This window comes from Pygocentrus nattereri, chromosome 23 (genome assembly GCF_015220715.1).
Source record: "Pygocentrus nattereri isolate fPygNat1 chromosome 23, fPygNat1.pri, whole genome shotgun sequence".
NCBI lineage: Eukaryota > Metazoa > Chordata > Actinopteri > Characiformes > Serrasalmidae > Pygocentrus > Pygocentrus nattereri.
In genome coordinates, this window is record NC_051233.1 from 7,881,403 (window position 1) to 7,901,938 (window position 20,536).

A 20,536-nucleotide genomic window follows, 5' to 3' on the forward strand; every position below is an offset into this window, starting at 1 on the left:
AGTAAATCTGCAGACACACCTCCACAGTTCAGTCTTAGAAGCTGGTTGATCATTTTCTGAAGTAATCAAACACATTCAGTGATGTTGAGGTCTGGACTTTTTGACAGAAAACTCCACTTATTTTCCTTTGACTTCTTTTATGCAAACTTGTACTTAATGGGCATTTTGACTGGAAATTAAATGAAGGCTGGTCTTTGTATTTGCACACTATTTCATTGCTTCATTGTTCAAATACTTTTGAATAGATTCACCCCATCCCGTTAAAAGATTTGCATGGACATCTTTAAAGCCAGGCATGGGTTAAGTCTAGTGAGTGTAAATGCAAAGCAGTGCAGAATGGATTCTCCATTAAAAATCCATTTTAGTTTACGACTAAATCCGTGTCTAAACACAAGCTCATTTGCTTCATTAAACCATAATGGACCTTTGGCAAAGTCTTTCAAGATGAGCTTTAGTGCTGATAAGAATGTTTATTTTGGTGAAAGTGATGTTTAGCCCACAAACCTGAGCAATTCATAGCAGCATGGGAACGTAGAGCTGTTTATCATGAAATTTCAATGAAGGAATGTAGGACCATGTGAAAATAGGATTTTGGAAATATAGGACTCTGGGAATATAGGTCTTTGGGAAAATAGAACCCTGGAAATGTAGGACTGGGAATATAGGCCTTAGGGAAAATATGAACTTAAGAATACAGGCATTTGGGAAGTTAAAACTAGTAATATAGGATCCTAGGAATATAGGACCCTAGGAATATAGACCTCTGAGAATATAGTTCTTAGGGAAAATAGGACCTTGGGAATATAGGCCTTTGGGAAATTAAGACCATAGGAATATAGACCTTTGGGAATATAAAACCATGGGAATATAGGATAGGCCTTGGGAAAAATAGGACCCTGGGAGTATAGGTCTTTGAGAATATAGGACCATAGGAATATAGGCATTTGAGAATACAGGATCATGGGAATATATACCTTTGTGAATATAGGACCATGGGAATACAGACCTTTTGAGAATATAGGACCGCAGTAATATTGGATCCTAGGAATATAGACTTCTGAGAATATAGTTCTTTGAGAATGTATGCCTCTGGGAATATAGGACCCTAGGAACATATAGCTGTTTCCAAAATTACAAAGAAAGGGAGCCCAGGGCCTGGGGGACAAAGTGCCCAGCGAAAATACGGATGTTTCCTGAAACTGAAAATTTCAATTAGAAAATGAAAGGCTCAGGGAGCCCACCAAAGAGAACTTAAAAATGCTAACATGCTGAAGTTAATAGCACTCAGTAACACAAAAGTACAGCTTTAATTTCCCTATGAGCTGCTGTTCCTGTCTTTAGCTCTGCTAATGTACTTTTGCTCTTTTCTAAAGATAACAGTATGTCATTCAGTGTTAGAAACCACATAAACAAGTCTTTTAGAGATTACTTAACAATTTAGTGTGGTTTGAGGGCAGTGTATCATCACTCAGGCCTGCACACAGCATGCTAATTGCTAACAGCACTAGTTGCATTAGCTAGCATTAGCCCTGCAGCCCCAGGGCAAAACTAAAGCAAACCAAACAACCTTGACTACATTTAGAATAATAGGGGAAAATTGTGCAAGTGTTCACTAATTTTATAGCCAAAAAGCATTACTTTAACATTTTTTGGGTGAAATATTTCTCAAGATCACAAGTCTCTCAGCAGAAACCTCTCTTAGCACCTAGGCTAAAATGACTAACGACAGCTAGCCTCTAAAGGGAGTGCTGTTTTAGCGCTCAGCTGTTAAATACATCTCGACTCTCCTAGTCTGCCACTGTGCCTCAATTTTTAATGAACGTATTGATTGACTATCTCTTCAGGATTCAGTGTGGGACACTTGTGTCAGAGGGGAGCGAATGCGTGATGGAGGGGAAGGAAAACGAGACAGAAGACAGACGGGGTGTATTTGAAAATAGACTCTTTTTTTCCAACATTTTTCATCATTTTTGCACATTTCCAAGTTTGAGAAATACATCAGTTCAGACGTTGCATTGCTAATAGCTTGAAAGAAATGTACTTGTGGCCTGCGTTCCGTTGCTGTGCTGTTGTTGTTGTTAATGTCATTTTAAATACTGCTTTTGTACCTTGAATATCTTCACATTATGTCAAATATAAGCTCTACTCCATATTGGTGAGGTGCAACCAGATCAGCTGCTTCTGAAGACTGAGAAAGAGGAAGATGGTTGAGGTTTCTGGATGAGTGGCTTCAGAAGACTCTCTTCAACGTCCTCAGAGTGATTCACGTGGGTCCCTCCTGAAGTGTGCGACGTCTGGCTGACAGCAGTAGTCTAAATTGGTTTGAGCCGAATGAGAGCGCAGCTGAAATCTCTCTTTATCTTCCTAGTTGATAGTTAATCGCTGACGATGTGCCTTGTTCTGTTGATTTCAAGAGAACATTGTGTTTATTTTGAAAGCACTAATGAAGCTGATGAAGTTTCCTTCACGCTGCCTCATCTTTGAAGCCTACAATTTGGCATTTGTACCAAATGGGATCCCAATCCTATCCCCAACAATGTCTCTTCTTACTCATTTATCTAGTTATAAAACCACAGATCATCTCTGCTTTAAGAAGAGGGGAATGGGGGAAGGAGCTATTAAAAGGAAAAAAAGGGACACTCGCCCCATCACACAAGTAGACTACCACACATCATGAGTGGGTAGATGAGGGTTTTCTATAGAAGCCCATTCCTATCCAGGTAGATGAGAAAAAAAACACCTTTTTTTTTCTCCATTTCTGTTTGTTGGTAGTAGTTTGTCAAAATTTAGTCTCGAAATAGTGATTTAATTTTAAAACTGACATATCTCAAAATAATCACTTATTTTCTCAAATATTTTTGACTTACTACGTAAAATAACAACTTGACATAAAATAACAACTTAAGATATGACAATAGTGACTTTTCTTCAAACTATGTTACTTTCTCAAAATATGGACTTATTATCTCATAATATTGACTCCTCTTGAATTGTGTTTCAGAATAATTACTTTTCTTCAAATGACATGTCTCAAAATTTTGACTTAATATTCCAAATGTGTGACATCTTGAAATATCGAGTTTGTGTCTTTAAATATGACTTTGTATCTGGGAAAAAAAATTCTTGAAATATTGGCTCAATATCTCAAAATAAATATTTATTCTCTTGAAATATTTACAGTATCTCGAAATAATTACTTTTAAAAAATATAATAACTCATTGTTTCAGCATAGTCATTCCATATTTTAGGATACTATAAGTATTTCAGTCAATATTTGAGATAAAAAGTACAAATTTTGAATGAATAAGTTAATTAAGTTAATAAGTTCAATTGTTTGGAGATACTACACGAATACTCTGAGAATGTAAGTGATTAAAATTTTTGACAAACTGCTGCCAGAAACAGAAAAGGATATTTTTCTCCTGTATCTGGCTGGAACAGGCTTCTGTAGTTTACTGCATTGCACATCATTTTAAGGCTAAACAGTTTGCAAAGTTTGTGAAAAGCAATGTAAACTTAAGGCAGCATGGATCAAATGTCTTGGATGTTTTAAAAAATTCCACAAACAAAAACAAGTGTCATTCTGCACTCATATTTTTTTTCCTCACTCATAAGCACAAAAAGGTGCCTTTAGCAATACATAACCCACCCAAATAAATAAATACAACTGCTGTTTCCAGCGCACACATACTAATTATGCCACATTCTCATATATGGCTGCAATGCTATCAAAAAACACTTGCACACCCAGTCCCGGTCATCATCAAAAATTGGGGGGAAAAAAAAGAAAGAAAATAGCCAGTGTATTTTTTTTTCTTTTTGCAATGATTTAGCACAGTGGTTCCCGAGTCATTTTTGAAGGTAGAAAGGTTGCACTTTTTTCTTAAGCTCCTTTTTCACATTTCCAGGGGAGCAAGACAATCCAGACTATTACTTGTGGTTTTAACTTCTTAAGAAAATGCAACAACAACAAAAAAAAATATCTCAAAATCTCTCTCAGTACTTGGGTGGGATGACCACCACTGGCTCCCCAGTCCTGGGCCTCCACATTAGGACTTGAGCGTCGTTGGCATTGGGCTTGACCATGGCGTTTGGTGGGATGGGCTCATTTTTGACCAGCACTTGTGGCTGTTCCTGAGCGACTGGCTCGCACAGCCTGGCTCTTTTCCCCAGCGGCTTCTCCGGGTCCACCTCAATGTGCAGCTGCATTCTCCAGCGCACCGTCTGCAGCACCAGAGTCTCTCCAGACGCCTGGTTGATGGCCACCAGCCACGTGGTGAAGCTCTGGTCCCTCCAGATGCTGCTGAGCATCGGAGCATTGCTGTCGCTAACTGGGACGCCCCAAGTCACGCTCGGGTAGAAGTTGTCGTTCATGCTGACGGTGAATTTGGTGTCCTTCTTTGTTGGACCCACAATGGTGCACGTTTCTGTGGTGTTGCCGTACCAGGGGTAATTAACTCCATCTGAGTCACTGATGGCCTGAATCTTCCCATCTCGCAGGTCAGGAAGCTCCCAGCTGGACCTACAGGACAGAAACAATGAGTGTGGCTGGACGATACACTGAAAACGTTATGACAAAATATTTTTCACAATATACGATTACACTAATACTATGTCAGCTTGTTTAAAGGGGAATTCCATCAATTCAAAATTTCTGTATAATTCAGTGGTTTAGATGTAGACAAAGTTATTCAGAGTGGTTTGATGGAAAATTCTAAAGTAATTTACCCAGTCAGTTCATCATGGTGGGGACAGGAATAAGAAAGCTCTCTAGAAAAAGGGCCTCTTAAAAATAAAAATAAAAAATACTTCACAGAAAGTTCTTACGTGAAATGGTTATGAAAACACTGCCTGATGACCGAGACATTGTTTTATGGTAGTTTTGAGAAGGTTTTGGTCTAAATGCAGGTCATCATGAGGCAAAACAGACCAAAGAAAACTTATTTTTTAGATTTAATACTGAGGCTGTAATTAATCAGGTTTAGATACTCAGACTGTCATTAATCCTAATGCATGTGCAGATGATCAACCCTGATTGGTCAGAGGTTCGTACTGATTGGTCAGAAGTCAACCCAGTCTGGTCAACCCACTGGTCAGAAGATCAAATCTGATTGTTAAGAATATCAGCCTTGACTGCTTAGAAGATCTGATTTGGTAAGCTCAGCTCTGATTGGTCAGAGGACGAGCCCTGAATGGTCAAAAGCTCAGCCTGACTTATCAGGTGCTCAATCCTGACTGATCATAAGTTCAACTCTGACTGGTCTAAAGATCAGCCCTGACTGATCAGAAGCTCAACCCTGACTGGTCAGAAGGTCAACCCTGACTGGTCAGAAGGTCAACCCAGACTCATCAGAAGATCAGCTCTGACTCATCAGATTCTCAGCTCTAATTGGTCTGAAGATCAACCATGACAGATTCAACAGCTGTTTAAGATACGAAATCATAAACCTAACTGGCTCCAGAGAAGGTAAGGCATTGAGCTTTGCGAAGCTGCCATGATGATATAGCCCACTGATGTGGAAAAGAAAATCCAGGGTTAGACTGAACAAAGTTGGCTAGATAAACAGAGACAATAACACAGAGACAATCTGTACCAGCAGATAGCCGTTTTTTTAAAGAAATGCATCGGCATTAAACATGTTTGGATTTGACTGATACTTGATGTTTGATGTTTGTTTTCATTTTATTCATTACTTTTAGCTCAGAAATAAATGTCATATGTCTCCATTATGGTAATCTAGGAGAGTCTCAATTTCTACAGCTTACGAATATGTGTGTATCACCATCAACGGATTAAAGTACAGCAAAATATCGACCCAGAGCATCCCTAATAATTATGATCATCACTCAGGCCTTGCGAGGCGCTCTATAAAAGAGGAGCAGAGAGAAGCAGGAGAAATCAGCATAAAGCTGCACTAAAGTTCAGCGAGTCATGGATTCTTGGTAATCATGACAAATCGGCGAGAACAAACTCAGTGGAGCAGAAGTTGCCGAAGGCAAGAGATGCTTTTTTATATTTAGCCACTTCGGGTCAGGTTAAAGATAGCATAGCGGCTGTGCTGTGTTTTTTATGGCTGGGGTTTCGGGGGTTAGAGGACGGGAATTAAAGCCATCTTTTGTTGGAAGAACATCGCTGCCTTTGTAGAAGGGGCTTGTATCTTTTCTAAGCTTCCAAGATCATCCGACTAGCCTTGCAAATCACTGTAACAATAGAGAAGTATTAGCTATCACACGGCACGGCGCAAAAATACTCAAGTCTTTAGCGCCAGCTGTTTCTGACGACCTCATCCAACAAAAGCCTGACCCCCCGGTAACTACAGTGGAGTCCACAGCTCAGCAGAGACATCAGCACACAGCCAGTTACACTGCTCCAGGAAGGCCCGGCCCGTCTGGAGATCGATACAGCGACTGCAGGAAAACAGTGACCTTTCTTCCAGAGCCTGCGGATCAGCACGAAAGAGCAGACTGCGCAGTCTGATCAGGAGAAACCACAAGACCAGGAAAAAACTCAAGCATTTATTCCACAGTGGAGCAAGTTTTAGTATGCCTATGCTCCTCATGCTTTTAATACAAAACAAGCTTGTTTAATACAAACAAACTTATCATTTTAAAGGTGAATTTCACTCATTTCTGTGTAATTAAATGATTAAGATATATCATCATTTTGCTTACCAAGTCGGAATTGTTCACAGTAGTGTTGATGGGAACCATACGTCCACCACTAAAAGCTCCCTCACAGAAAGTTCTTGCATGTTTTAAAGTTTTGAAAAGGTTTTAAATGTATTTTTAAAGTCTAGTGGGTTTTATGGCCACATACTCAAATATTATAAGAAACAATTAATAGGCAAAATAGTCTATGTCTAGTTTTTTTTTTTTTTTTTTTTAGATTTTCAACAGTTTTATCACCATCAACATTTCAGAAGATTTGTGTAGGTTCACTGGTGATTTTGGACAGTAAAGCAAATGTCCATATTTGTGTTGTAGTCATGGCAACTCCTGGTTCCTATCACCACCACTGTAAAGAACCTCTCCACCCTGACTAGCTTAAAAAATGTGTTTTAGGCCAAAATCTTCTTAAAACTAACATAAAAACAACGTTCTAACAGTTCTGACTCTGTATGTTTCACATCAAACCACTCAATGACTTTTCTCCACATTTTAACCATGTAATTATACAGAAATTTGAAAATCAGCGGAATTCCCCTTTTAAATAGAATTGTTATTGAGTTATTAATAGCAAAAGAAAATACACACATTATAAACCCAAAGGGTTGGGCACAAGATGCTGTACAACACACAAATAAAAGTGTTCTAGAAATTGCTTAATTCACTCTAGGAGTTGCTAAGAAAGTAATAATGAGCAGCCTGTTAATTGACTGTAAAATTCTGAGAAATTCCTGCCTCTCTTAGTTTCTGTTGTGACGTCCGTCAAACTTTCAGATCTTACATGTTTTGAGAAGTGATGAAGTATGAATGCTGGCAAATTTAAAGTTATTATGCAGATATTATGAAAGACTTCCCCTTTGTACAACCCCAATTCCAATGAAGTGACTGAATTTGGGAAGTTGTGTGAAACATAAATAAAAACAGAATGCAATGATTTGCAAATCCTTTTCAACCTATATTCAATTGAATGCACTAAAAAGACAAGATATTTAATGTTCAACTGGATAAACTTTATTGTTTTTTTGCAAAAAATTCACTTCATTTTGAATTTGATGCCTGCAACACATTCCAAAGAAATTGGGACAGGGGCAACAAAAGACTGGGAAAGTTGAGGAATGCTCAAAAAACACCTGTTTGGAACATTCCATAGGTGAACAGGTTACTTGGAAACAGGTGAGTGAGATTGGGTATAAAGGGAGCATCCCTGAAAGGCTCAGTCGTTCACAAGCAAGGATGGAGAAATCTCTGCAAGTAAGCGGCAAGGCAGAAAACCAACATTGAATGCCCGTGACCTTTGATCCCTCAGGCGGCACTGCATTAAAAACCCACATCATTCTGTAACGGATATTACCACATGGGCTCAGGGACACTTCAGAAAACCACTGTCAGTGAACACAGTTCGTCGCTCCATCTACAAGTGCAAGTTAAAACTCTGCCATGCAAAGCGAAAGCCAGATATCAACAACACCCAGAAACGCTGCCGGCTTCTCTGGGCCTGAGCTCATCTGAGATGGACTGACGCAAAGTGGAAAAGTGTCCTGTGGTCTGACGAGTCCACATTTCAAATTGATTTTGCAAATCATGGACGTCGTGTCCTCCGGGCCAAAGAGGAAAAGGACTGTCCGGATTGTTATTAGCGCAAAGTTCAAAAGCCAGCATCTCTGATGGTGTGGGGGGGTGTTAGTGCCCATGGCATGGGTAACTTGCACATCTGTGAAGGCACCATTAATGCTGAAAGGTACATACAGGTTTTGGAGCAACATCTGCTGCCATCCAAGCAACGTCTTTTTCAGGGATGTCCTGTTTATTTCAGCAAGACAATTGTGTTGCAACATTGTGGCTTCATAGTAAAAGAGTGCGGGTACTAGACTGGCCTGCCTGCAGTCCAGACCTGTCTCCCATTGAAAATGTGTGGCGCATTATGAAGCGCAAAATATGACAACGGAGACCCCGGACTGTTGAGCAACTGAAGTTGTACATCAAGCAAGAATGGGAAAGAATTCCACCTACAAAGCTCCAACAATTAGTGTCCTCAGTTCCCAAACACTTATTGAGTGTTGTTAAAAGGAAAGGTGGTGTAACAAAGTGGTAAACTTCTTTGGAACGTGTTGCAGGTATCAAATTCAATATGAGTGAATATTTGCAAAAAACAATAAAGTTTATCCGTTTGAACATTAAATATCTTGTCTTTGTAGTGTATTCAACTGAATATAGATTGAAAAGGATTTGCAAATCATCGTCTTCTGTTTTTATTTATGTTTTACACAACGTCCCAACTTCACTGGAATTGGGGTTGTATTACATTTACATTAAAAATGTGTTTTTCCTTCTCTTGTGAGGTACACATTTAGAGATGATATATGCATCAGTGATGATGTGCATTATAAAGAAAATGAGATACTGGACCAAACATTGCTGAAGAACTACATACACAGTTTTGTGCAAAAGTCTGTACACCCTTGGTCAAATGATGCTTTGTTGACTTTTTAAAATGAAAATAAGTAAACACTTCTACAGCGAACACACTTCTGCACAGTCATGCACAATTACTGTTTATTTCCTAAATTTAACACACTGGGAAAAATAAAACGTGCCAAAACTTTTGCACAGGTTATGCACTGTCCAGTATGTTAAATTCAGTAAATAAACAGTAATTGTGCATTAAAATGTACAGAAGTGTGTTCTCTGTAGAGGATGTGTTTACTTATTTACACTCAACACAGATGTAATTTGGGAGGACGGGGTGTTCCTAAAGGTGGTTGGTGTAGTGTAGTGGGTAACACCTTTGCCTTCTATGCTGTAGACTGTGGTTCAATCCCTGCAAGCACCCTACACTGTAACAATAAGAGTCCTTGGGCAAGACTCCTAACACCACCTTCGCCTACCTGTGTAAGTCGCTCTGGATAAATGCTGTAAATGTGTTAAAACTGTAAGAATGCAGTCTTTTCAGTCTGAACAGCAGCTTGTCCATCATATTAAAACAGCAGCAGGCCTTTAGACGCACACTGTGTTTTTTTTAAATAAACTTCCTCTCTGAGGTCACCGAGTTGCTATCACAGTCACTAAGAGCTTCTTTATTCAATTACAGGGAAATGAATCCCCTGGCCTGAAGACTAGCAGCAGTGCAGTCTCCAACTACTTCTGCAGAAAACCTCCTCACTTCACAATTAAAGGGCAATTACACCAAAATTTCTGCATAATTAAATCATTGAGATGTAAACAGAGTGATTCGAATTTGATTTGTGTGAAATGGTTCAGATTTCTTTACAGTGGTGTCTCTCAACGCTTAGAAAGGACAAATCTTCTCAAAACTATCATAAAACAGTGTCTCAGACATCAGGCCGTGAATTCATAACCATTTCATGTAATAATGTCCTGTGAGGGAGCTTTTAGAGGTGGACGTCTGGTTCCTATCACCACGATTGAACGGAGCATTTCACACCAAACCACTCTGAATGACTGGGTTTACATCTTTTTTACATCTTTTTTTTAAAGAATGATAGAATTCCCCTTTAATGGATGATCTAATGTAGAGAGACAGGTGATTCATCAATGATCCTGCACACAAGGACAAATTTTAACATGCAGCTGTTAAATAGCAGGTCATAGTGGAGGCTCAGTGAATAGACTGACCAGCAACTAAATGGACTTACTATCCAGGAAATAATTGCTTTTTGACTTTGCATGTGTTGCTATTAATGAATTGGGCATTAACATATACACACCTGTGTTATTATGTAGGTCGTGATGCTAATGCTACTTTTTCAGGAGACTTTTCAGCAGAGATTAGACATAAAATAATCCACTTGCATAAGGAAAGTGAAATCAAATGAAAATAAGTGAAAAAACAGGAGTTTCCAAAATGGGAGTACAAGAAATGATCAAAAGCTACAGAGAAACTGGGGCTCCTAACAACCACCTGGAAGACGTGACAAAACACCAAAACTGTCCCCATCAGATGAACAGCACTTAATGCTTCCATCTTTGAGAGATGAGAAAGTCAAGCTGCTTCAGATCTGAAAACATCCACAGGAGTTTCTGTCCATCCTTCCACTGTGAGAAGATGGCTCAGCACTATGGGTCTGAAAGGATGTGCAGCTGTTCAAGAAGAACCTCACTGAGAAAAGGAGACGGACACATCAAATAAAGAAACTGAACATTGGACTGACCACCAGTCCAGACCTCAACATCACTGAATGTGTTTGATTACTTCAGAAAATGATCAACCAACTTCTAAGACTGAACTTTGGAGGCGTGTCTGCAGACTTTACTCGAGAAACTGAAAGTGAGTCTCCTGAAAAGAATGGAAGCTGGAATAAAGGTAAAGAGTGACACACTGAACACTCAAACATCTGATATTAGAGTTAGTTGTTGAGGCTTCTGTTTAATTATTTGTTAAATATGTTAAACCTTATGGTCATTTTGACTGTAACTGTATAGCACATTGCATAATATTGATATCAAAATTAATAAAATTGGTATTAATATTACATAATTAATAGTGATATACACATATTAGTATTATTAAAGTTGGTGTTAACATTAGACATACATGGTTTTTAAATAAATTGAGGTAACAAAGTATGTGTATACTGACTCTACTCAATTTGATTGAATGGACATGTGTGGCATTATGGAATTAAATTCATACTTTTTTCCTTTTTGGTGAGGAAAGCAGTTTGGCTTGTTGTAATGAAAATACAGCGTTAACAACTTAACAGTGTTACTGCATATAAATATAACAGAAAAATAATAAATACATTCCACCCTAAAAGAAGCACATAAGTCTTTACTATGTGGTTGCACTTAAACAATTAAAACGTGTGGGGTGCTGCAGCCTCCCTCAACGCCCACACGTCCCACATGCCTACCACATCATCTCTGAGGCAAGTCTTTATGTGAATATGCCTCTGTAACCTGACCTGTTCAGGTTTACTTGCAGAAACTTTAGTGTTAGCTCTAAAAAGTTAAGTTGGCATGTGTAAACAACACCAACTGTACCTTACAGTTATTTTTAAAAAGACTGAATTCAGGACAACCTTAAAAGTCCATGAAAGATGTAAATATATTAAGTCAAAACAAGCTCATTAGTCAGTGTGCCGACACTGACAGCACACTGTATATTCACAGTATTGCTCTCATTGTGCAAGAATAGCAGCACAATTCAAAGAAACGTCCTACTTCATTTACCATTAATGTCGAAAGCTGAGGCTGTTGAATTAGCCTCAAAGCGTAATGCCTCCAGAACAGCAATAAAGGGCTGTGATCACTTCTTTGTGCCATCTTCACAAGTCAGAAAGAAACTCAAATGGCTCGGGCTAGCTCTAGCTGCCGCTAGCCAGGTGATTATGAATTCAAGGCCTGTGCAGAAATGAGGCTTTGAAGTCAACAGGAGAGAAAGAGCCATTTACTCAAGGCCAATACAGTATTATTTTAATTCCAAGGCAAATCTGCTCTGAACTGCTTCACGTCTGTACTCCTAAGGACACATAAGTCTCTAGTTTATTTAATCTATTTAGAATAGTCTATTAAGTCCCTTTACTACAAAAATATTAAAAAGTGATACAAATCGAATGTGCAGGGGTCTTTAATTAAAATTCAGTAAGGTCTAGTTAGAGAAATCTTCCTCAAGCAAACGTCCAGAACATCATAATGTCTAACTTGCATCACGATTCAGTGTTTACTGAAGTAGCATAGTAGGAATATCAACATCATATACAGTCAACAACTGAATGTCAAATCAAATAAAGATATTTCAATAACACTTATTGTCAGTTTTCTCTTGTTAGAGCACGACATGTAAAACATTCTGACTCATTTTCTTATCTGACTGCTGTTTCTCACCCCGTCCCTCCCCTGTGTGAGCGTCACCCACTCCAGTCTCAGTGCTGATCCTAATGCACAGGTCTGATTGGCTGAGTAGCATCATGTGTGATATTTACAATGCATGTGATTGGTCTGTGAGTCTCCCAGGCCGCTATAGCTGTACTGTAATGACTAGAAAAGTTAGACCGATTAAAATAGGACCACCCCGTCGAAAATAAATAGTTCTCCATAGTTTATCGATTATAGGTCCAGGTCCACGTAGGACAGCATCTGGGTCCAGACTCAGACCACGGTCCACCTATTGGTAACCTCTGGTCTAAAGAATGCTTTTTTAGTTTCAGCACCGCAACTATGAGGCTAGTCCCAGATAGCATGCATATATTGGTCTGCTGACGTGATCAGGAAAATCAAGTGTGATTAAAAGTGGCAGTAAAGTAGGAAGTAAAAGTAGAAGTAAAACTTTGCTTAACCACTTTTGGCTGTCCGTAAAACACTGAATAAAAAGCCAGTGGGCCGGCTGCTTTGCCTGGCTAACAGTGGCCAGCTACCTGGTATACTGGAATGTAGCTAACATATCGACGAGCACTAGTTAGCATTGTGCTAAATCATACAAATTTGCCTGAGAAAGGTGTTATTTATCTCTGACAGTCTTGTTTATGTGGTTCCTAATTTGACATTAGCATTGCTAAAAACAGAACCTTGAAGCCTAGATTTAGTCCATGTTTATAAATAATCGTACAGTTTCAGAAACCACATAATCAAAACTATTAGAGAAGATTACTGAACGACTCCACTTGGTTTGAGGCAAGTGTGATGGTTTAGCATCATGCTAATTAGCAACAAGCTTCCATCATTAGCTAGCCTTGTAGCTCCAACGTCAAACTAAAGAAGTAAACTTCAGAAACCAAACATGTCTTGGCTGATCAGCTAGATCTGAGGCAAAGGATGGAAATTGGGTTTTTTTGCTGAACTATGTTGATTCCTTAATCAAAATAAATCAATAGTCACTGTATGAGCTGCAGAAGGCACCACAATGTGCTACGTTTAGCATACCGCTGTTGTCAGAACAAAACCTTGTGTCTCCAAAATGGTAACTTCACAGGAGAAGAAAAAAACCTGCTTTACTTTTAATGTAAGTCAAAGGAACCAGAATTTGTTCCAAGTCATTTTGGGCCATTTCTTTTGATCCATTTTTCATGAAATTTACCCCCAATGTAAAGAGCAACAGGCGATTTCATATTATGTCAAAAACTGAAAAATAACAAAAACGGAGATGCGAGGTTTTCTTCCGACAGCAGTGATGTTTTATACTGTTTATACGGGGTCGAATTAGCCTGGTAAACTTTGTTTGAACAGTTATGGTACTTATTGTCTCGAGACATCTAATGACACAGTAAAGTTTTTTTCTTTAAAGAAATAGGGCAAAGTGTAGTTTCTACAGAAGGAAGTAGGCCATGTGAAGCAGAGGCAGCATATGGGCTACATAAATGTCTCACAAGCCACAAGACCACCAACAGACCATATTTAACAATAACTGAGGGAGGGCAGAGCGCCTTACAAAGTAAGATTCAGCTCCAGCAAGCAGGCTAAAGAGCAAACAACACACTCCATTCAAATCACCTCACCTGTTGTAGGTAAGAATTTTCTTCTGGCCTGCATTTCATCAGATACTCTTAACACGTTGTCAGAAAACATTGTGTTGTGTTTGGTTGTAAAAATGGACCTAGATGTTCTGATTAAACTACATTAATTTACTAATACTAGAATCAATTCTTATCAGTTATAAAAACATAAATAAACTATACATTCTTTTAGACCATATTTTTCTTTTTCAAGGTATTTTTAAATATAAAAATCTTGTTTTTACAAAACATCATTGATTTTATTATCTATATTCCACTACTGTAAATTACAGATAGAAGAATTCACAAAATTCATAATTTGATGTGATAGGGCTCGACTCAGTACTTTCTTTGATACAGCAAAAATAAGGAGTGCCTGACAATATGCACTGAGTGAATGTCAATGTTCTCATTTTCAGTTACAACCTTACTAGAACATACTCAATATTAGAACATTCATTCTCCCAAAAGTACATAATAGAGACTTTCGAATGACACTATTGAATTTTGCTTGACCCATTTAGGCTGGTTTCTTAGCAGCATTTGCTTTATAAGGCACTAGTCAATAAGCTAATATGTTAGCCCTGATACAATGATATAATGTTTTATAAAACCGTTAGTTCCGGCCACACAAGCTGACTGGTTGAGAAGTGTTCTAACTGTCCTGATATTTCACCATTACATCACAGGTTTTTCACAAGCACTGTATCACTCCACTGAGACACCGTTGCTAAGCAACGACTTTGACAGCTGTAGGAGACGCTCAAGCCATTTTTACGTCTCACTTTGCGCACAAACAGAAAATGTATACTTTTAAGATCACATCTGACTGACAGCCAATTTGGTCAGACTCTGAAGATGAGACTACACTAAATTCCCAAACTATTAGTTGTTCTGTGTGGAGCTGGAGAACGAACTGCCGGCTGTGAGCGAGTTCATTACTCTGACGTAGCAACAAGCTGCTTGTTAAGGAACTATAATTTGGCGGAAGGAACTGCAAACATTAAACCATATTAAATGACACAGTCACAGGCCAATTTTTTAATTTATTACTTTATTCATTTAACTGTAGTATAAAAGTAATAGAAACCGTGAGATTGTGTGTTTTCACGACCAAATCACAGCTGTGATGTTATTTCACGATAACACAAACTTCTCCTTCTTCTATTGCTTAAATATGATATGTTGCACTGTTAAACCCCCACTGTGAATAGATCCAGCAATGTTTTTAAAAAATAATTCTGAGCCATACTGATACAATCTAGTCTAAATCAAACACACATACACACACACACATTTTCTAAGCCGCTTCTCCCTTAGGGTCGTGGGGGGGTGCTGGAGCCTATCCCAGTGGTCATAAGGCAGGATACACCCTGGACAGGTCACCAGTCCATTGCAGGGCAGACAGACAGACAGACACACACACACAATCACTCACACCTAGGGGCAATGTAGCACGTCCAATTGGCCTACCTACATGTCTTTGGACTGTGGGAGGAAATCGGAGAACCCGGAGGAATCCTACGCAGACACGGGGAGAACATGCAAACACACAGAGAGGATCCCAGTCGCTCGGCCGAGGTCTTGAACCCAGGCCCTCCTCGCTGTGAAGCGACAGTGCTACCCATCATGCCGCCCCTAAATAATGGTGGTTGATAAGGTCTTACTAAGTTGTTGCTATATTATCCCAGGTGCTTGTTAAGGTGCTTCTAAGCCACTGTTATGGTATCCCAGGTGGTTGCTAATTTTTAAGCATATATGTGGGCTAGTACGTGAGTCTGTATGTAATATCTCTCAGGGTCAGTATGAATAATGTCCTAATAAGATTTGACTTTTATCAATATTCTGCTATTCATTTCCTAAAGGGAAAAAATTTGTTTGCATGAACGTTGTACAAAAACATGGTCAGTCCCAAAAGCACAAGTGCACTTTTCCTGTATAGGCTCTATGATCCTACAAAGTTTCGTGGTTGTAGCTCAAAAACTGTGACCAGGCCTGAATCAACCAATGGATTTCATGGCAAGTGCCCAGGCCACTAGTTGGCCTCTGCGAGCAATTATGAGAAAATCCAAACAAATGCTTTGACTCATGCGGGGAACTTTACTATAGTTATACAGTGGGATGTCTTCACCAGCAGTGATGCATTGTGCCGTTTTGACAGACGCACAGTTTCTGTTTTTGACATATCACATCGCTCTGTTGTTAGATAGCTAGAAAGATAGCTAGTTATGTTAACTAAGCAAAGAGACAAGTTGGCATAACCAAGCTGCCCAACGCCACAGCACTGAAGTGTTATTTGATCTACTGATGTTAAATGCGAGGATAAAACATAACTCTATTAAATACACACCCCTAACCACAGCTGGACATCTCTGTCAGTACAGCAGCTATGTTGGAGAGGTCTGTGGTTTGTTTACGTTTTGACTTGTCACACACTTGACTTTAAGTTAAATCAATGAATTCTATTTAGGACCTTTTATTTATCTGAGCCAAACTAATGTGTGTAGAATAGAATTAGAGCTCTGTAGAATCAAGACACATGAAACATCGAAAACCAAATCAAATCGTAAGCTCAGAATCAAAAGTCATATTACACCTGGAAATGTGCACATGATTACATCCCCAGATACCGATTAATTCATAGTTGATACATAATAATTCAAAGTAGATACTGAATAATTCATAGTACATACGGAGTGATTCATAGTAGATACTGTATAATTCACTGTATAATTGTATATTTCATAGTAATAGTAACTCTTAGTACTGAAGTAGATGGACCATGTGGCCACTCGATCCACATCTGCAATGTCACAGTGAAATATGGGGGTGCCGACTGTTGTAATGCGGATGTGTCACACACTGCCATTTCCAAACTCGGCACATAACATCTCTGAGGTGCCAAATCTCCAGCACAGTCAATAAAACCACAATGTTTCCTTCAAAATATCACAGTCTCTCAAAATGATGGTTTTGTGGGTAATGGCCTTGAGAGAAAAACGTCAAATGCGCTGTTTAACTTTAACAGCTACTTAAGTCTCTAATAGCTGCATTGGTTATAGCTCACTCAGGTTCAGTCACAGGACGTTGCATCGCAGGGTTTTCTTTCCTTTTTAGGACAAACTGAAAAACGGAAATGAGCTTTTTGAGCATGTGCAGCGGAAACAGGAGTTGCAGCTTAGAGAACACAAAGATGTCTGAGTGCAACCAGCTTACTCTCCATTATACAAACAGATTCAGAGTACGTTCAGTTAGTGTTTATCATCATCATCACTACTACTGTTAACATTATCATCAACATTTAGACAGCACTATCACCCTCATAATTAGCACTATATTAATCATTCTCATTCATCACTACAACTCACATCATCACTCACAGCACTATAATCACTAGTCATCACTAGCACTCTCAACATTATTGCTATATTTATAATCATCACCATAATCATCAAGACGATCATCACCAATCACTAATCATCTTCATTATCACTATCACCCTCTTTAGCATCATCAAGATCATTACCACCACTATCATCACTGTAATCCTCACTATCAGCATCATTATAATCATCACAAAAATCACTATAATCCTCACTATCAGCATCATTATAATCATCACAAAAATCACTATAATCCTCACTATCAGCATCATTATAATCATCACAACAATCACTATAATCCCCACTATCAGCATCATCCTAACCATTATCATCATCACTATAATCATCACTCATTACTATATATTGACATATATGTTAATATATATGGCACATTCACCAGTGTCATTACTATCACTCTCGTCATCACTATAATCACCATTCCTCTGCTCCCCTCAAATAAATATAATAATCATCAATAACTGCTGTATATATTCTAGTATGTTCATACAAATAGAATCTAATTATTATTAATGTATATAGTGAATAAACTTGATTCTGCTTGCTATATTACCACAATAACCTTTTATCATGTTCATCATAATATTATCACAATCATTAATAATCACTACAATCACTGCTGTATATTTAAACATTTACATATGTAGTGAAGAATTTATCCATATCTCTGTCATCATCTTTAACTCCGTCTTCGTCACCATCATCTTCATGATCATCATCACTATTTCCCTCGATAATATCATCACCATCATAATATTGCCATAATTATCAGCACTAATTTGTGTATATTACTGTATATGTTTATATACATGGCAAACAATCACCATCATTAGCTTCATCATTATCTTCATCATCACTATAATCACAATCTTTCACTATAATTGTCACCATTAATTGCTGTATATGCTCTGTAAATGTTTTTATAAATGTAATAACATGCACATGTAATGAAATATGTAATGGTGAATACTCTTAACTCTGCACTCATCATCTTAATCATCATCATCATCACTACCATCCTCATGAACATCATTGTTGCTATAAACATTACCTTTGTCATCATCATCACCATTATCACTATAGTGTGTAATGTGTTATTATGTGTAATTTTTGTATTCTTATACAAGTTTATGTATCTGGTGAATACACTTCTTATTCAGATCAAAATCACCCTCATCAACATCTTATTCATTTTCGTCTTCATTATGTCTTCAGTATCATAATCACTATCACTACGATCACTATGATCACTATAATCACAATATTTATGTGAACTAAGCAGAGTCAAATCTGTAACACATGTTAAGGTATACAGTGAAAAGCTTCTGATACAGATTCAAAATCACCCTCATCTTAATCATTACAGGCTTCATCATGACTTCATCATCACTGTGATCACCATCATTTGTGTTATAAAATATAATTTTATATTCTAAGAAATTTTAAAGAATACTGTGAATACACTTCTCATTTAGATCAAAATCACCCTCAACATCTTAAACATTTTAGTCTTCATCACAATCATCACCATCATCTCTGCACTAACTGTAATTGTGTTATAATGTATAATTTTATATTCTAACACATTTTAATGAATACAGTCAAAACACTTCTGATTCAAATCAAAATCACCCACATCCTAATCATTTGAGTCTTCATCATGTCTTCATCATTCTCATCACTATCAATGTGATCACTATAATCACTATAACGAGGTGACGTGTGCATTTTGTAGAATGTGGCCAAAAACAAATATTCAATACATGTTCATGTATATGGCAAACAAGCTTCTGATTCAGAGTATATCATAATTATTCTAGTCCTTATCGTGACTTTATTATTATCATCACTATCACTATGATCACTATAATCACCACCATTTATTATCACCATTTATGTGTACATTTTGTACAATGTGGCCAAACAGAGTCAAATTTCTAACACATGTTAATGTGCACAGTGAAATTCTGTGATTCGAATCAAATTCACCCTCATCTTAATCATTACAGTCTTCCTCGTGACTTCATCATCACTGTTTTATGATCACTATGATCACTATAATCACTATAATCGTGTGTAATAATTTATCATTTTATATTCTAATACATGTTTATGTATCCAGTGAATACGCTTCTGATTCAGATCAAAATCGCTCTCAACAACATCTTAATCATTTATGTCTTCATCATGACTTCAGCATCATCATCCTCATCACTATGATCACCATTACCATGTGTAATAATGTATAATTTTATATTGCAATACATTTTAATGAATACGGTGAATAGGCTTCACAGTCAGATCAAAATCACCCTCGTCAGCATTCTTAGTCTTCATCATCACTTCATCATCACCATCACCGCCCCCCCCCCTTTAAAGCCCCTCTGCACACACAACCCCACCACACCCAACTCCCGCCCCCCACCCCCCTCCCCCGGGCTTACTCACATCCCTTTGGCTCCGTATTTGTTGTAGAACTCCATGTGGTTGCACGCTTGTATCCAGCCCACCGTCCACGTCTCTTTGGCGGCCACGGGCGGCACGCAGACGCGCGCGCTGGCGCGGAAGTGCGGGGTCCGGTAGCGCAGCACCACGGAGGAGGACTCGTCCACGCTCGTGGGGTCCGGGTCGATGCACGCGCTCAGATCCAGCACGCACACGCCCTCGCGGAACCCTTTGGGCTTACAGCGGCCCAGGCTCTGCACGCAGCCCATCGCGCGCAGCAGCAGCACCTGCAGCAGCAGCAGCACGAGCACCAGGGCTCCTCTCAGAGCGCGCGACTACACAGAGAGAGAGAGAGAGACTCCATCCTGCACTCCTTCCTTTCCCTCTTTCTTTCTTTTCTTCTGACTGCGTTTAAGTTTCAGTAGCGTAGCTTCTCCCCGCACGTGCGTCCGGTTACGAGCTCCATCTCTCTCTCTCTCTCTCTCTCTCTCTCTCTCTCTCTCTGTCTCTTCCTATTTCCTCTCACTGTCTCTCTTCCACTCTTTACTCTCTCTCTCTCTCTTTCCTCTCACTGT

The 20,536-nt window shown here is 38.7% G+C and overlaps 1 protein-coding gene across 1 annotated transcript; it reads right to left on the bottom strand.

Moving 5' to 3' along the window:
- Positions 1–1,909: 1,909 nt before the first annotated feature.
- On the bottom strand, positions 1,910–20,536 carry fam78ab (family with sequence similarity 78 member Ab). The gene is made up of 2 exons (XM_017702904.2): positions 19,965–20,536; positions 1,910–4,523 (listed from the first exon to the last, which is right to left on the bottom strand). Exons 1-2 carry the CDS (start codon positions 20,228–20,230, stop codon positions 3,998–4,000), a joined length of 792 nt encoding a protein of 263 aa, XP_017558393.1. The 5' UTR covers positions 20,231–20,536; the 3' UTR covers positions 1,910–3,997.